The sequence below is a fragment of the Aythya marila genome, assembly GCF_965140915.1.
Source record: "Aythya marila genome assembly, chromosome: 7".
Classification (NCBI taxonomy): Eukaryota; Metazoa; Chordata; class Aves; order Anseriformes; family Anatidae; genus Aythya; species Aythya marila.
The window spans coordinates 28,442,291-28,461,742 of NC_139048.1; the positions used below are offsets into that span (position 1 = coordinate 28,442,291).

Below are 19,452 nucleotides of genomic sequence, written 5' to 3' on the forward strand. Positions count from 1 at the left end.
AACTGGAGAGGACAGAAGATGACTATCATGCTGGTTTAGTTGAAACTTTAGCTTGGGATCAGAAAGAAAGGAATAGAAGAAGAGCTAGTCTCTCTTTTTCAGCCACTGTAGTTAAGAATGTGAGCAGCCCACGCCAAAACAATCACAATATATCCTGCTAGTACGTCTGCTTTTCAAAACAGGGAAATACATTTCTCCCAGAAGGTATCCTGGTTTGTGCAGACAGTGCCACAGAATAGGAAAAGCATTGCCATATATTCAGTGAAAAAAAACAGCCAACTCATTCTCAACAGGTAGTATGAAACTCAGTCAAAGCAGCTCACTACATCACAGTAAGTACCTCCTATGGATGCATTTTAGTGGCATCTATGTATGCTGTTACATCAAGCATTCAAATAATAAATACATCTAGAAATACGGCAGCATCTGCGTTTGTGAAAGGGAAGATAACTTGTCCAAGATTTATGTATGGACATTTGGCATGCAAGTATGTACTCCAATGTATCTTATTGGAAAACTCAGCACTTAAATAAGAACAAAGACTGTAAAATCCTGAATCTATGGAACAATTTAAGCTTGTGTATTTTTGAGCTCAAAAGCTATGGCAGATCGTTTTCCCATATCTCGGCCTTAATTCTGTAATCAGATCTATCTGAACAGTTCCCTCTAACTTTTTAGAACCCCGCTGGTAAAGCACAAACATCTGCCAGCAGGCACCTGAACACAGGATCAGAACTTTCAGTTTGTGTTTGTGCACTTCTTTGTCTAGAGTGCTCAAAGGTTCACCTATTGTACACTGGAAGCGATTCCCCAATCACTGAAGCATTCTCTCTCATCACAACTTCATATTGCTCCAGGGCAGCTGAGAGCAAAACAAGAACTCATTGATCTCACTGTCCGCTGGCAGTTTTTAGAGCCAATTTTTAATTTGTGCACATTAATGGTGAGAAACTTCATACTTTCTCTACACAGCATTTTCATCCATTTGAAGGTGCATTAGTGCATCTTATCTGCTTGGTTCCTGAACCAAGTAACTAAGTGGTGTGAGTTACAGCAGTTGTCTTTTTTTTTGTTTTGTTTTGTTTTGTTTTTTTTTCTTTTCTCTCTCCTCTCTAGAATGTGGAGTACATTTTATTTCACAGATTCCCTTAAGGGTTTTCTTACCTTCCCTCTCTCTTATTTGCAATCACATAACATTTTGGTCAACAACAACAATTGTTTACATGGTAATGAACTATTAGGAAACAGTTAGTATTTAGCATAATTCTGCTGACATGAATGCAATTTAGAAAAGCGGAATAAGAGGAAGCAGTGCCAGTGCTGTGCCATCAGCCAGTTCTCCAGCTTGTCCTAAACAACGCTCTGTGGACTAGTCAGAATCCACAGACTGCAGCTCGGGACCTTGGGCTTACTCATGCCTATTGGAAAGTTGCTACATGCAAGAATTGCTTTTTCCTTGTTGGACTGAAGGCAATGGCAGAAAACAGAGTACAGTAAGAGATGAAGGCAGTGCTGTGCACTGGTATTTTGATTAGCCATCGGCATCAGTGGAAGGATGCATACAGGCATCTCTAAATTTGCACAGAAGGAACAAAAGTAATGTGAATTTCTGTCCATGCTGAAATGCGGACAGGAACATGCAGAAGAGTGAGATGGTAAAGAAAAGATTTTAAAATATAGTTCACTACACCCACACACAAAAGTGAATCTTGAGCTTTGACAAGATCTGTTAGCTTATGCCTTACTTTCTATATTTTGAGAAAGATTTCATTGTATTTGCTTGTTTCAGCCAGAGGCCTCACTCTTTCACCTTTAAGCAAGTGCATTCAACTGGATACAGCAGACCTAATGGCTCCTATCTTTGATCAATGGATTCTACAGAGAACTGGCTTGGAAACAAGGAATTTGTGGTCCCTAAATTCACTTCTCCCACAGAACTTCAAGGAGTATTTGTAATGTTTTGAGAAGACAATTGATCAATTTTCCCTTCTGGTTTCACTCCAACATTCCATAGAAACAATTGAGTTTATTCACTATTTCTACGTTTTTGTCACGCTTCAGGCACTAAAAGGTGAGTGAGAATCTGAATAAAATGATGTATTTATTTAGTGTAGTAATCATGGAATGGCTCTATGATTCTGTGATAACTGCACTAAGTAAATACCCTGTTTTACTCTGATCCTCACTCACCTTTTAGTAATGATCCTTAAACATGAAAAAAAAAAAAAAAAAAAACACACCAAAAACACACAAAAGCTAACCACAGAAGCCTGCTTTATTTTTGTGTGCTGTTGTAGAAAAACAAGCTACATCCTTCAGAAGGACTTTTGCTAATCTGCCTAGCATAAAGATAGGAAGTTTTTGACTGCTGGTAAGTCAGCAAGGTGAACCATTGCAAATTCTGGCAAGGAAAGGAGGTGAAGGCACCTGAGCTTATCTCAGTGGTATCAGATGGCTTTGTTAAGCAGAACAAAGAACGTTACTGTGCTTGGGAGTAAATTTTTGCCAATTTTTTACAAATACTGCAGAAGGCGGCTGATTAAAGGAAGCCATCGTGTGGTATGACCAAGATCTACTACTGTCATGTACTGTGCCAAAATTCTAACTTTTTACATTTGCAAAGTGGAATTTGTTCATATGTCCCTTTGTTTTCTGAAGGTATAATGGTCACTGAAGCCCATGGTAGCCACTGCTAAAGAAGTCACAGAATCACTTATTCCCTGCAGGAACCTGAGCGTGCAAGTGCTAAGTCGGTCACCCCTTCCTGTCCATGAAGGCTTCAGACAGCTCTGTGAAACATGTTTGACTTCTCAGAGGTGATAAAGTATTCCCTAAAATATCTGTACCTTACTACTACTGAAGATATACTCCACAATTGTACATAATGATAAACTGCAATGGAGAGAAAATGACCTCTATTTTAACATAGCAAAAAAATTTCTTCTCCTACCCATACAGGCAGGCCTGAAAAGAGGGAGGCAAGGAAGGGAGCCACAGAACCTTCCTTCTCTTGCAATTTTTTCATGCACAGAAGGAAGAGAGGTCAAGTTCTCATGCCTGCTTACTTAAAGGCACACTCTTGCCACGTCCCATCAGCATGCACTGCATGCAGTCAGTACTCCTGCTGCAAACTAAGCGCTGTAAGAGGTGAGGAGGAGGCCATTTGGGTAGAGGACAAGGCAGCAGTATTCAGGAAAAGGGTTAGTTTAGATCAAACGGTCTTATACCACAGCAGAAGATGAGCATTTCCCTGTGTCATAACCAGACAAGCAGATTTACCTGGAAGGCCTTTTGGTTTTGATTTCCTAGTGGCATCAGCTTTGCTGTATCTTCATTAAATGCTTCTAACACTAAGCTTTACTGGCAGTATTGCAAAGGGCCGGGTACTAATATCACTATCCACGTACTACATTTTACTATACCTATTGACATGAAGATTATTTAGAAGACACTATTGTCACCAGCCCAGTGTCATTTGCTCAGCAAAATAGTCATGGTTCAGAATACCTTTAACCTGGGAGAGGTATGCCTGCCCCTCATCAAAGGTAATTGGAGGTGTTACATGACTCATTACTCTTCAGTGGGGAACCTAGTCTGAGCCTTACGTTCACTAAGACTAGTTCTTCTAGGTGAAACAGCAGACTCCCACAAATGGTCAAGAAGCACTGGAAGATGGGGTTGGTTGATCAGGAGTGACATACAATGAGATAAGCCTGGACAGATTAGAAATGGGACATAACCAGGCCAGCCCTGACCTTTAGCCATAGCAAAGCTAGTGGTTTGTCAAAGCTACTGATGAATTCTCACCAGATCTAAGCCTGTCACAGCCTCCAGCAATGCGATGTAATAGAATGACAAATGCAGCCCAGTTTCTCCACGTTACAGAAAAGCCTGCCTCCTCCCCAGGAAGGAAAAACAAGGCCTGTTAATAATTACACAAGGAAATAAATGCAACATTCATTTCTGGGGCCCTAAGATCACCATGACAATGTAAGAGCAGATTTTTGAGGTGTAAGAGTTAAGCAACTACAAAGCAAAATATAAAGAAGCTGGAGAGAAAAAAATTGACTGAGTTTAATTAATGAAATTCAACAGTTGGGAGATTGTTTTTTGAAGGGGATTGGACTAAGCAGTAGAAATACACCGTGGTAAACAATCTTGCATTAGGGATTAATAACAACACCTTCACAAAAAGGTCTTCTGGTCTTGCATTTAAAAAGGTTTAAAACTTACCAACTACTGACGATTTTTTCTATTACTTTTTTTTTTTTTCCTGTGCTTACATAAAGAACTGAAATTCTACAAGCTTGTAGAGCATTTAGATTCTATTTTCTAGCCTCCAGGGAAACTGGTCATACCTGTATCTCTTTATGAGTGAGTACATGGTATATATGCACTGCTTATTATTAAATCTACAGAAGCAAAGGTAAGATGTCCCTTAATTACATTTGCATTAATTTCATACCTAACCAAACTATGCTTTTCTGATCATTAAAAGGTATCTTTAAAAGTAACATTAAACAAACACTCATACATAATATAGACACTTTGTTTTTAATCATATTACATGCAGTAGGTGGATTTGAAATAAATAGTATCCATGTTCGGTTCATAAAACATTAAGGATACACAACTCTAAGTGAAAACTCTCTCATGTACTTATTCAGAAAACCATTTAATTTGGTTGAAAGATACAACTGGATGATTTTCTACTCAAGTACATCTGTTGTTTAAGAAAAAAGTGAACTATGTTGATATTTTAAATTTCACCACAATTTTCCACACAGAAATAAAATTTACCAACTCCTGAGTTGATGTCTGATCTAAGCAACACTCAGAAAAAGTTAAAATGTTGCTCTTATTTTATGCAGTTCTATTATGCTGATTTTCCACAGATGCTAGTGAGATAAGATCAGAATATGTTTGCATTCCCATAAGGAAAATATAAATGAATGTTGTACATTAAATAGCATGTTTACTGAATTGCTATGGTACTTATATATAAAAAAAGTGCATTTTATAATGAAATACTGCCCATGTGATCTTAAGTAATACTCAAACATCTGTTTTTTTGTGTGTGTGTGTGTTTTTTTGTTTTGTTTTGTTTTTAAATGTCAGCTAGTTGTGCTTTTTTTTATTAATATTATTCTTTAAACACTCATGTATTTGGTTGATTTATGCATAATCCTCTGTGATTAGGAGCTTTTCCTGCCCACAAAATGAGAGTTTAAGTGTGCCTTGTTTTTGTACTGCCTGTTGATATAAATTGCAGATGCTTGAAATCAGTGAAAAGTGTAAGATTTTCAATTGCATACTTTAATCCCTTTGATCAGAATTACTGCTACCGGATAAAGGCACCTAATCTGCAGTTTAAAGAATTTTATCAAAAAAAAAATTCCTTAACTGGGCTGTAGGCAGGGCTGCAACATAACTAACCCTCCGTTGCTGAAGGAGAGACCTGTGCTTTATCACCAGCAACTTCTGCTTCAATCACTGCTAAGGATTCCTAATGCAGATTGCTGTAAGGGTTAACATCAACTGTTTCTATGGAAACTGTAAATGCAGTTTAATTGAGTTGCATTTAATGATCAGAATATAAACTAGACAGGGAAGTGATACTTGACTTGGTGTACTTTATACAGAAACGTGGGGGGCTTTTGGATAGACGTGCTGCATTTTGACTGACACAGTTTAAAACTGAAGCGTTGCTGTAATGCTGAAACAAAGATCCCACTCCAAGCACCACATATTAACGTGGTACTTTTGCTGTGTGCACGTTAATGCATTATTGCCAAAGAACGCATAGCATTCAAATGGATGCCTGTGATGGCATCATCAACAGGTTGTCACCTAGCGTCTCCCAATGATGCCATGCTCTCATTCACAGCTAAGAATGTATTTGCTCATTTATGTTGCTGTTTTTCCAACTACTTTGTCAGGTTTATTCTAATTCAGATAATTTAAAAGGTCAGTAAGAACTACGGGTAATAGGCAAAAGCTTTTTGATCAAATTTTCTTTTGTGGAAAGATGAGTTTTTTTCAGTTATTTTTTCAAAACAGAATAAAGTACTGTGTAAAACAGGCACATAATTATTTTAGTTTTAAATCCTTTTATTTCAGATAAAGCATGGTGCTATATACAGAAAAATGTGGGTCAAAGCAAGAACAATACAGAATGGGCAACACATTTCTTAAAACTTACAAGATGCTTTTAAAAGCTTCAGTGCACCAACAGTAATGTATATTCTTCACACTCCTAAACATATCTAGGAAGAAGTCCTGAACAACCACATTCTATCTCTATCTTTCATCTAATGACAAATTCAGGTTTCAAACAAATCTTACAGCAATGGTTTTGGCAAATAATTTTTGCTAGCATAATATATTGAAGAAAAATAACATTGCTAATGTCTTATTTCAAACAGTATCATTCAACTACGCAAATTAAGCACGCTGTATGTTTAGCAAACTCTAGGCTAGGCTCAGTCAGCTTTCCTTTTCCTCTTGCTTTCTCCTATTTAACTATCTTTACAGCCTCAGAAAAATTCATTAAAAACCTAATTCCTCACCCTAAAGTAAATCTGCTTTCCTCTCATTTTCTCCTATAATCTAAGTCAAGAAAGTACAATAGTAATCTTTTCCTTCTATCTGTATATTGAAGTTACACTGAACATCATGAAGGACAAAAGCTAATCTATTTTGTATCAAAGAACATGAACAGGGTTGTATGGTTATTTTTACTTTCGGTGACAGTGAGTGGATTCCAGGCTAACAACAGAAATCTATCAAAGACAGGCACTCAGAGAAAACCCCTAGCAATAAGTCTTTCCTGTATGTGTGTGACACTCTTAGGCTCTAACTCAGGACAGCAGTTAATTCTTTACTGTAATTCTCTGTTTCACATATTTGCCCGCTAAATGTGGGCTTTTAACTTTTAACATTAAGGATTTGCGCCGACAGGCCGTGATGCCAGTTGCGCAATTTGGCAAAGCGTGGGCTGTTACGTTCCGTTTCAAACCTTTCCCTGTGGCATGAAGAAAGAGAGAGAGAGAAAGACAGAGACAGAGAGAGAGAAAGACAGAGAAGAAAGGAGGGAGAAAGAAAGGGGTTAGGGAACATGACTACTACTCCCCTGCCTTACAACTAGGGCAATGGCAATTTATTTGGATTTTTTCACAGCTTTCAAATCAGCGCAAAGAAGGCTGGGCGATCCTTTTTAGACTGCATATGAAGTGTTTTGCAGTTGTTCATTTCTGAGAAGTAACTTGATATAACTTCATATTCTGTGCCTTTTGTTTCGTATTACAGGGCTGCTTTTGCTAGAAATGCAGTGTAATCCCAGTGTTTTCCTGCCAGTGGGTTCTCTCAGCTCTTCATTCCCCAACCCAAGCAGTCAGTGAAAGTTAATTCAGTACAAGAGCAAAATCAATGCAATATTTTCCATTCTGTAGTATCTAGGTCAATGTGAATATAAGTACAGATAGATACATTGATACATTTACCTCCTGCTGTCCTGTAATCAGCCACAGGTTTCAGCAGTACTTTCTATAGGTTTTCTCAATAGGAGTGAATATAAGCATTGACAGTAGCATAAATATTCCTGGCCATTTGATGAAGAGCAGAATGAAGTGGGATTTTAAGAATCACAGTCCTGTGAAGTGTCAACCACCTCTTGTGAATACCTTTGTCTACAGACTGAGGCACTTGAGCAAGTTGTAAGCAATGTTCAGCACCTCTCAGAGCTTAAACTTTTCTAGATGTTCTAGAGTTTGAATTCAGGTTTTGCAAATAAAAAGCTGGAGGAAGATGACATGGGATGAGAGCACAGTCAAGGAGATGTATATCAAACAGAATGGAAAATGTTATTTGCAAATGTATTTGTTTCATTGCAAACAAGTAATTTTCCCTTCATTATTTAAACCCCAAATGCAAGGCAACCATGTTAATGCAGCAGAACTCGAGAGCAAAATCAGCCAGACAGAAAGGAACAGACCAGGCTGGTTTTAATCCTCAGTCTGAATATAGCACAAGACAATAAACAGAGTAAATGTCAACAAATTCACTGATATTTCTAATTCGTCTTTCTAAATCTAAGGGAATCATGGTGTATGGCTTTTTGAATCATCTTTTATATTTTGAAGTAATTAAAAAAGTATTTCTCACTGAAATGCTAAAACTTCATGGTGGCGTTTTTTCAAGTTACATTGGAACATACTAGTTACAGTGGGTCTTACATTAAATTTAAGAATTCCCTTACTGCTTCAAAGATAAACCTCTCCATTCAAGAAAGCAGTATTAAGAAACATCTGCCTGACTTGAAATGGATATCATCTTTCTGGAAAGCATTTCCTAACAATCATCACAACAGCAAACTAATGTTTTTATAGCAAGGTATAACTGTATGCATGCCTTCAAAATAGCTGTAACACAAACAAAAGGCTGTCATGCACTACACTCGTTAGCATTAACAGAAAGGAATACTCTGCCACCTGAAGATTCCTAAGCTTTTTAGGTTCTGTTCAGAGAGTGCGTCAAGAAGTTGGAAGGAGCAAGTGACAATACCCTGCCCAAAGTAAGCTGTATGTTCTTTTTTCAAGCATTTGAAAGAAATCTTTGGCATTATATGCTGCCTACATTGAAGAACTGACACAGGGAGAGAGAAGAAAGCACCAGAGAAGGATTGCTCACAGTATGCTCTAGGGCCAAAGTTCTCCATTCTAGCTGTGTAAGTTTTGGAAAATAAAGTGTCGCCCACCCCCCCCAATGGCAAAACAGTTCAGGATCAATGCAACATTGAATTATGCAAGACTGTTGTACTGTGGTGGGAGAGGAGAGTTCAAGCATGAATTTTGTGCATCTGACACAGGTCCTTCTATCCTTTACAAAACCCACATTGGCAGAGGACCCTACCAAAAGATGGAGCAGATAGGAACCAATAAACCTGAGAAAACATACAATGGACCCATGCATAGCCAGGACTATTGCTAAACAAAGTCCAGAGGTGGAGCAGGTACAATGCTTGAGGCAAGCACCGCACCATCATTAGGCTATCAGTCTGCTAAGCTATCAGTGTGCTAGATAGGAGGCCCCTGCAGAGCTCATACCCATGGCACTGTGCCACTGCATAACTACCCAATATATTCCCTTCTGCCTCTGCTACCCAATGAGTGTCCTTCAATTTCTCTAGGTAATGCAGCTGTGCCTACATACATTCAAAATCATTACTGTCCTCGTGAGAGGAAGAAAAAAAAAAAGGACAACACACACTGATACCTCAACACTACAGAAAACATGCACTGTACAGCAGATATAGTCATGTACTTTAAATTACCTCACTGTCTTAAACATATCCAATACCATGTTAATTCCCAATACCTAGTATCTTCCAAACCCACAGACAACAGCTAGAAAGATTGCTTCTTTACGAGAGTATGTTACTGTCAGATGCATGCAGGGGAACTGTTAGGTTCAGTACAACATCTTAAATCCCACCATAGTAAGGATTTGGATGTGTACTATTACATCAAAGCATGTAATGCACAACACATTCACTACGAATTAGGCTTGCACATTTGAGGGAAGAAATGAATCTACAAGGGATGTAACATCAAGCCTGATACTCAGACACCCAGCCATGAACTTCAGTGAACTGCAGTGGAAGGTTTATAGCAGACATAAACTGAAAGTAAACGTATGTTTACCGGATGTTCTCTGGATACTCAGTACCCTGAGCTGGTGGAAGGGGATGGGGAGCAGGAAGTGGCCCTCTTTATCCATGAAGAACTGGTTGGTGACCTGCTACGGCACTTAGATGTGCACAAGTCGATGGGGCCGGATGGGATCCACCCAAGGGTACTGAGGGAACTGGCAGAGGAGCTGGCCAAGCCACTGTCCATCATTTATCAGCAGTCCTGGCTATCAGGGGAGGTCCCAATCGACTGGCGGCTAGCAAACGTGACGCCCATCTACAAGAAGGGCCGGAGGGCAGACCCGGGAAACTACAGGCCTGTCAGTTTGACCTCAGTGCCAGGGAAGCTCATGGAGCAGATCCTCCTGAGAGTCATCATGCAGCACTTGCAGGGGAAGCAGGCGATCAGGCCCAGTCAGCATGGCTTTATGAAAGGCAGGTCATGCCTGACGAACGTGATCTCCTTCTATGACAGAGTGACGCGCTGGGTGGATGAGGGAAAGGCTGTGGATGTGGTCTACCTTGACTTCAGCAAGGCTTTTGACACCGTCTCCCACAGCATTCTCCTCAAGAAACTGGCTGTTCTTGGCTTGGACTGGCGCACGCTTCGTTGGGTTAGAAACTGGCTGGATAGCCGGGCCCAAAGAGTCGTGGTGAATGGAGCCAAGTCCAGTTGGAGGCCAGTCACTAGTGGCGTCCCCCAGGGCTCGGTGCTGGGGCCGGTCCTCTTTAATATCTTCATTGATGATCTGGACGAGGGCATCGAGTGCACCCTCAGTAAGTTTGCAGATGACACCAAGTTAGGTGCGTGTGTCGATCTGCTTGAGGGTAGGAAAGCTCTGCAGGAGGATCTGGATAGGCTGCACCGATGGGCTGAGGTCAACTGCATGAAGTTTAACAAGGCCAAGTGCCGGGTCCTGCACCTGGGGCGCAATAACCCCAAGCAGAGCTACAGGCTGGGAGAGGAATGGTTGGAAAGCTGCCAGGCAGAGAAGGACCTGGGAGTGATGGTGGATAGTTGGCTGAATATGAGCCAGCAGTGTGCTCAGGTGGCCAAGAAGGCCAACGGCATCCTGACTTGTATCAGGAACAGCGTGACCAGCAGGGCTAGGGAGGTGATCATCCCCTGTACTCAGCTCTGGTGAGGCCGCACCTCGAGTACTGTGTTCAGTTTTGGGCCCCTTGCTACAAGAAGGACATCGAGGTGCTTGAGCGGGTGCAGAGAAGGGCGACGAAGCTGGTGAGGGGCCTGGAGAACAAGTCCTACGAGGAGCGGCTGAGGGAGCTGGGCTTGTTCAGCCTGGAGAAGAGGAGGCTCAGGGGCGACCTTATCACTCTCTATGGGTACCTCAAGGGAGGCTGTAGCGAGGTGGGGGTTGGCCTGTTCTCCCACGTGCCTGGTGACAGGACGAGGGGGAATGGGCTTAAGTTGAGCCAGGGGAGTTTTAGGTTAGATGTTAGGAAGAACTTCTTCACTGAAAGGGTTGTGAGGCATTGGAACAGGCTGCCCAGGGAAGTGGTGGAGTCACCATCCCTGGAAGTCTTCAAAAGACGCTTAGATGTAGAGCTTAGGGATATGGTTTAGTGGAGGGCTGTTAGCGTTAGGTTGGAGGTTGGACTCGATGACCTTGAGGTCTCTTCCAACCTAGAAAATTCTGTGATTCTGTGATTCTGTATTGTATTTTCACCGGGATGATGACAGACATCTTTCTCACTGACTCAATGTTTGTAACTTGCTCTGTGATCAAAAGCTCAAAGCCTTTATGAAAGACACGCAGCAGTAAAAAGAAGAAAAAGAAAAGTAGTAGTAGGAAAAAACAAACAAACAAACAAAAATGCGAGTATCAAAAACACATCACAAGCCAGCCAGCGTATTAGAGAAGCTACCATGATATAGGGATTTTAAGTATGCAAACAGAAAATTAGGCTGCATGCAGGATGCTCCAATTAAACTTCAATTTTTAAGCTGTGCAAAAGAATCACTAATAAGTCTATTTCCTGGCCATGTAGGACAACATAAGGTGATCACTGGTCTTTAATTCCTTGTTATCTCTCTGAGCATACCCATTTTATCAGCATTATTGTTAGGTCCTAAAAGACAAATACATTTCTCCACTAGCAAAAGCAGTCCTGTGCCTCTATATTCTACAGGTTTGGGTTGCACTAATTTCAGACAAAACATAAGCGAATGGTTATGGATATGGATGGAAACAACTCCTTTACTGTATCATTCCAGATGAATCGGATAGCAGTCAGGATCATCCAAATAAATTGCACATAAGTTTCAATGCTATCACAACATTATGTATTTTCATACAGTTACACCATCAAGCAGTTACACAGGGCTTGGTCTTAGGATCTCATTGCATTCACACACCCAGTAAAGTACACGGAAATTGCATGTGCAGAGAGCTTTCAGATCTGAAATCACACTGTTTGTACCATCTTTCCTAAATACATGCCAGTTTGTTACCCTTTTCATTCAAATTATTCTCATTGATAGCATTTTAATTTTAGTGACATTTAAGCAAAAGTGTAAAAAGTATTTTAAGACAAGAAAATAGTTGTATATGCTTGTATTAATGCTGTTTTAAAACATTATTTGGTTATCAATAAAGAGAATGCCATATTTTTCACAGGGAGTGTCTTACCTTGATCTCCTCAGGGCTTCCTCATCTGGATCTTGCACTGCAGATAAAAAGGGTTGCAGTTAGAAAAAGAATGAAAAAAAGAACGAAAGAATTGACTTTATGATAAAATTACAAGTTCTTTAGAAGAGTATCAAAACCCTGTCTAAAGGTACACCCATGCTGACTTTGCAGCAGTAGGTTTTATAACAGTGGGAAGAGGAGCTAGAAGCAGGATGTTAGGGGGAAAGTGGCTATTACAAGTACTTTCTCATTCATTTATTAGCGGTGTTTCACAGCTGTAGGCAATGATCCTACAGAGAGGGTCTGCTGTTTTGTCAGAAAGCATCAGAGACGGCAGCACATTTATACAAAGAGAAAATAAGTATTTCCCTGTGATATGGGAAACTGAACTGCCTTCTCTCTAGATCAGAAACAAGATCTGAGGTTAGTTACCAGGTGATCAGAAAAACATTTCCATAGTCAATAAGCAGCAAAGTTCAAGCTCCCCATTACATTCACAGCAGATCCAGGTTTACATAAAAAGCTGACACAGAACCATTTGTATGATGCAAATGATGATCCATGATTTTTTTGACCTTAGGAAGTAACTTCTATAAAAGACTGTGACAGGAGAACTAAGTTATCTTTTTTCTAATGAACTGACTGCTTTGTTTGTCTAAAATGCTGAAAAGTGAAAGATTACTCTGCATAGATTTGATTTGTAAATATGAAGAATTTCGGCGTCACAGATGTTCTTCTACTGAGAGCCTTGGCAGATCAAATAATTTGCTTCTTAAAGCAAAGGTGAGATGTAACACTTCGATTTCATAGTTCCTTTTAGTTACATACAGGGCTCTCAGATCTTAGTTCTCACTGAAAATAACTACAAGCAGGACGTGAATTGTCCTGGACTATTGGTCACTAATACTGGTGCAAGAAAATAAAGGCATAATCTAAAATTAGAATGATGGGGGTGTTTTGATATTTGACTTACTGTACTCCGTTCCAGTCATCTGGGCAAGGATGCGGAAAGACTTAGACTGCAGATTGGCAGAACGGCGGCCCCAGTCTTCAGTTTCATCTTCAGGCTTGTTCTGAGTTTTAAGCACAGCCTGATACACCGGAGAGGCACTGTCTACGTGAGGATCTTTAATAGGAAGGGTACTGCAATTCAGAAAGTGAAATGTTGTGAAACAGCACATGGTAACTTTCATCTCAACCTCACTCTGGTCTTACAGCTTCTTGTCCAAAATAACAGCAATCTAAAGCAAAGCTTTGAAAATATCACTTTTAATTAAAAATACATAGATCAATATTAGGTGAGTTAACAGAGATTATAACTCTGAAATGACCTGCTATCACTCAAACTGTATATTCAAAACTATGTGAAAATACATGGAAATGTCTGTTCATGATTCCTCAGCCAATGCAGCCACAAGCTTATGGTGGTTATAACAATGTGTGATGGTAAAGGAGACTATGCCAGTCAAAAATATTTATTTCTCTGAGCATTCTTGTCCAATATCATTTCTTACAAAAACAGCTTCATTTTGATATTATGTTTTGTTATAGTTTTGAGACAGAGTACTTTAAGGTGGCATTTAGAAATAGAAAACATATTTCATTATAGAAGTAATATAATAGGCTTTTGCATTTTTTTCCAGAGATCATTATTCTTAGCCAAAATTCTGAATTAAACATCCAGCTGCCACAACGCTAGATTCATCATTTACTAAGCTTGTGAAACACAAGAAATCTTGACTTGTACTCAAGATTTCCATACATATTTTATATCTAAAATCTTCAGCAGCAGAACATACCTCAGGCTCTTACAATGTCCCTAATTGCCTTGAATAGTGATATATCCAGAAACTTCCAGTTTTGCACACGTAAACCAAAAGCTACAAAACTCTGTAGCACAAATGAGGTAAGCTCCGTTTGATTAATAATGCAAGCGAGAAATAGACTTATTAAAAGCTTTTTCATTTCTGTGAAAATAATTTCTGCATAGCACAGTTTAAATAGTGACAAACTGCAGAAATATACAGCGAGGGAATGATGTATGCAGTCATATAGTAATTTGACTCCATGCCTTCTGTAAATACAAGGTCTATTTCTGCAGCAAGTGATTTACTGTAACTGGTTTAATGTGCTATTCCATGTAGAGCTTTGCAAGAAGCATGCTAAACTTCACAAAAACTGAGCAATGACTCTAAAACATGAAGGGCCATATGGTCCAACTAAGTCAGTGCTATAAAGTTCAGGGAGCTGTCACCTGCTGTAAAAGTTGCTTCTGTGCTTCAGGCTCAAACTTGGAATTCTTTGATGCCATTTTGCAGAGAAAATCTACAGGGAACTAGTTTTTGTGCTTTGAAAGTATGAGAAAAATCAAGAAAAAGCCCCAAAGTATGTCTGGTATTCTACAAACAACAAAAAGTTACACTAATAAAAACATATTACCAGGCAATGCCTTAAATATCTGTACTTCCCAGCTGACACACATTTCTACTTCACATTGCATAACATCAGCTGCTTTAATGGATTTGCACCTGACAATACCATAGATGCATTCTTCAGGTAAGACTGCAGGGGGGGGTTCAAAAACATGATGCGTGCTTACATATGGACTTGCAGCACAGGCAATACAGGGTTGTATCATGCCCCAACTCCTTAGGACTATTTTTTTTTTTTTTTTAATAAAAGGAGTATTTATATTCCTTATAACTCCTGAATATGCCAACTTCTCACTTTCTTGAGGGCCCGCTGGGCACAATCAACAGTTCCTTTCCTTTTGTGTTTCAGTACGGTTACCTACATGGTAGAGTGTAGCTTAGGGGAAACAAAAAAAAAAAAAACACAAAACAAAAACCTAAATAGGAATCTTCAGTTCAAGATCTGAAAAAAAAGTTCCCCCAAAGCAGTCCCAGTTTTTCAACTTTCCCTTTCTTCAGGCATTTGTCTTAGTATTGACTAAGCATGCAGGATCTTTTGTCTTCTTACTGTCCTAGGTGACTGCTTTTATCTGGCCAACAGTTAATATAATCTTACACTTGCAATTTAATGCTGCTGAAGTTTAAAAAACTGCTGGATATGATAACAAATTTCACAACTGCAGACTGCTGCAGACTGGATAATAAACAACTACATAAATAATAGTGCTGATTTCAACCATGGACTACTGTGGCAACAATGGTATGCAAACCACAGACAGTTCAAATTCCTTTCTTTAAATACTCTAGCTAAAATGCTTTATTCTTATATTATGACCAGTATACAAAGAAGCTGTTTAAAAGTGTATGTATAGATATGCCATTTGCATAAATGTAGTTAAAACAAAACAAAACAAAAAACACCTCTAGAGCCTAGATCACAAATTTTACAGCAGTAACATGTGGCATTAATACGACATATTAATATCTTTGTGGTAGATGATTAAGGCAGGAAATGGAGCTTGGTGAATTAACCTTCCCTAGCAAAGTGAAATATGCTCCTATAAATTGAACTGGATTAATGCAATACAGTGGAACATTTCCAACTCTGTCTTTAATGCAGCAGGCCTCTTTCTTTTTCTAAAATTGTAATTATATTGCAGATGAATAACTAGGACATATGAGCCACTCAGCATGGAAGTGCAAAACACAGAGAATCGCTAATTATAAGCACTTCATAAAGCTAAATGTGACAGTTGACTCTTAGAAATAGCCGGATGATATACATAACAATGTTAATAAGTAGCTCTTATACCTCTTGTTAATTTTTTTTTTTTCCATCTGGGTGTGCATGTGCAGAAATATCATGCATCTTTAAGCACATTACCTCAAACTGATGTTACTGAAAAAAAAAATCTGCCCTAAGGAGTTAGATCTTTTGAAGGTTTTTCATACAATCTCCTAAAATACTACAGTAGGGTTTGACAAAAAAACTCTCCCTTTTCCACATCATCATACAGGTCAGGTATTATTAATACTAAAATGATCTTTAAAGACAGTCAAACCTCTTTGCATAAGTACAAATGTGATTTTATCTTGCACTTGGGTATAAACCGTGGCTTACCATGTGAATCGCTTCCTGGAATCATTACTCAGTTTTAATTTGGCCAAGTTGATAACTGGTAAGTAAAAACACAGGAAGGACTATGGAGTTCTATAGCTAACATAAGCATTCAACAAAATACTGTGACATAATATATTAGACCGATTATACCTAATAATGAAAGTTCTGAGAGGTGAAAACAAAAAACCAAACAATTCCTGCAGGTTGGTAAATCACGCAGCCAAGTTGACTTATTGTAAAAAACACTAGACTTTACTTAGTTTGTATGATCACATTATTGATTCTGCTACTGGAACTGTTAGATCTTAATCCTCATAAAATTGTTGGATTTACATCTGCTTACAAAAATCGTGAATTTGGCTGAAACTGCCTAATGGAATTCAGAAGAGGTTTGACAGAGATGTACTTGAAATACCTAACCACAATGTTTTATTGCAACCAACTCTTGGTTCTTGGTATATCAAAATCAACTGTAACAAAGCAGCATAGAATAAGAAAAGACATGAAGTCAGGACAGTTAAACAGTGCTACCTTCAAGCTCCAGCATGAGGTCTGAGTTAAGTGCAGTGTAGTTTATAAGCTTTCCTTTAAGTTCTCCTTGGTGGCCCAGTATATGTGGGTTATTCTCTAAGCAACATACACACGATGCTGATCTCCCTGTCAGGAAGCATCACTGATTTCAAATGGTCAAGCTGCAGAATGAATCCTTATCCTAATTCTAATGACACTGATAACAAAAGTAAACAGTCTTTTGCCTGCCAAAAAGATCCTTTGGATCTTCAGTGCAAGTACACTTACTGTCTTACATACTGCCTCGTGGCTTCAGGACTTACCAATAATGTAATGCTAAAAGCCCAAAGAAGAGTAAGTGCCAAGACCACATTATAGGCAGAGAATTGAGACCAAATGAATCAGTACATAATTTGGTCTGCTTTTATATGACAAGCTTCTCATACAATTATTTCTGCATTAAGCAAGCTCTTATCTCAGACTTGATCAACTAGCAAACTAAAGAGTATCCTCAGTTTCCACTGCAAATTAAAGTTCAGAATAACACAAATGTTGAAGCAACACCTTAAAGAAATGAGTTACGTGTTTGATCAAATGATTGCAGGTCAGTTAATGGGTAGGCTGTTGTTACATCAACAAGAACCCTGCCTTTGTATTATTAACACAGCATTCTAAATCTAGATATAATCTACTGAGAAGAACAAAAAATAAGTTACAAAACAGGCTGTAACACACAACACAGCAGATTTAAAGAGTTTCCTGCACCTGACTGAATGTAGAGATAGAAACACCGGTTTCCTCTGGAGTCAAGTGAATGTTAGGCTTGGGAGACAAATTTTTAAGCATTAAAGTACTATTTGCGTTATATAATGCCATAACATTTTACAGAAAATACCAATATATCAATCCATGCCTATGAAGGATGTGAACCATTACAAAAACCACAGTCACAATTTCTTTCCTTGTACTTTGCTAATTGGAAATATGGGTCTACTTACACCTGTGGAGATTCACTGAGCTATGGTCAACATGAACAAAAGGTTGAGAGGAAAGAGTCCTCCTCTCAATTAGGGAGAGTCATGATAAACACAATGAAATAATATCAGTGCAGAAGAATTAGTGAAATAAAAAGTCTAAAAAATAGAAAAGAAATGGCCAGTAGAAGGGAACACAAGCAAATACATGAAGTATCTGCATTTTGAATAAGGCTGCAGCTAGCATTTAAAAGAAATTATGTTTGTGTGTGTTGCTGTACCTATATTTTGGTGTCATGTGATAAGTAGTTAAGTTCTGTTTTAGGTAGAAAGAAACTTGATAAGAAAGAAACAGCACTACATTCATGCCACATATAATTTCAGTTAAGCCATAAGAAATGTGGATAAGTTTATCAGATAAGAATAGCCGAAATATGCACTAGAAAAGCAAAATTATTAAAGATCAATGGATTTTGCCATAGTCCAAAGGATACCAAAGCATATGCATAAGACATATGCATATGTACAATATGTAATCTAGGGATAGGGATAATACAGAACATTCTGTTCTGAAGAATAAAACAGTAGACAGTACTAAATAAATATGTTGCATTCTTTATGTATCAATCAAGACCCCATCCCCTCCTTTTTTTTTTTAAATCTATGCACATTAATACAGTGGTTATTACAAAGCATGGTCATGATAAGTGTAAAGTCATCTAACTTCATATATAGTGCACCGAATATATTTTGGTGGGGTTTACCATTTCTAGGAAGAATACTAAAAATAATTGTTACATTTTCTAATTATCCACCCTTTTAACTTCAAAATAATAAAATGATTTCAAGCGCTATCTAGAATTGATTTGTATTTTTCACGGATAAGATACTCCAGAAAAAAGAGTCAAGGAAGAGCTGTTGTCATGCACATAGGGGTTATTAGGCGCATCATGCAGAGGAAGAACATTTTACATAAAGAAATAATCTTACCCAGCAAATTCTCCACCTTGGGCTTGTGCCTGGCCTGCAATTGCATCCATGATAGCATCTTGGGAATACATGCTGATCGGAGTGTTATACTGGGCATGAATTATAGTAGCCTTGCCGCCTAGGCCTTTCACCTCAATGGGTTTGTGTGTAGACAGGGCAGAGTCCTTCAGGACATTGGGGTTGAAACGCTCCGTGAACTCCGTACTGGGTTATGCAAGAGTGAGGTTCAAAAGGGAAGGGAGAGAAGAAAGGAAAAAGGTGTGATAGTTAAGTGGGAGAAAAAGCACCAAGAGAGGAGTGTGCATGTGTACTCATGGCATCTCACCACAAAAGCTTCTGTTCAGAGAATAAGAGAAAACATAATAACAAGTAACAGCTCAAAGCTGGCTGCGCTCACGGATGGCATTTTTGTGTTGGCTCGCAAATGTGCTAACAGAAAAAAAGGTGAGAGTTGTCACTTTCCAAAAAAAAAAAGCATGAAAAATCCCTATTTGTATTATTTACAGATATTAAAATTATATTCTTACATGAATATATACATGTAAGTGTATACATACATATACGTGCACACCTGTATATATCCATACCCACGGATGCATGTATGTAC

At 38.8% G+C, this 19,452-nt stretch overlaps 1 protein-coding gene across 22 annotated transcripts in view; it reads right to left on the minus strand.

Annotated features, from left to right (window-relative positions):
* LDB3 (LIM domain binding 3) overlaps positions 1 to 19,452 on the minus strand; it is a 120,838-nt gene that overhangs the window by 34,776 nt on the left and 66,610 nt on the right. For 16 of the 22 annotated variants that reach the window (XM_082765249.1, XM_082765244.1, XM_082765250.1 and 13 more), the window contains 2 exons: positions 13,313 to 13,482; positions 12,340 to 12,376 (listed from right to left, as the gene is read on the minus strand). In XM_082765249.1, coding sequence (XP_082621375.1) covers positions 12,340 to 12,376; positions 13,313 to 13,482 — 207 coding nt within the window. Of the gene's footprint in view, positions 1 to 6,096; positions 7,025 to 12,339; positions 12,377 to 13,312; positions 13,483 to 18,845; positions 19,050 to 19,452 lie in introns of those variants that run through there. The other 6 variants (XM_082765247.1, XM_082765239.1, XM_082765241.1 and 3 more) reach the window with 2 other exon arrangements.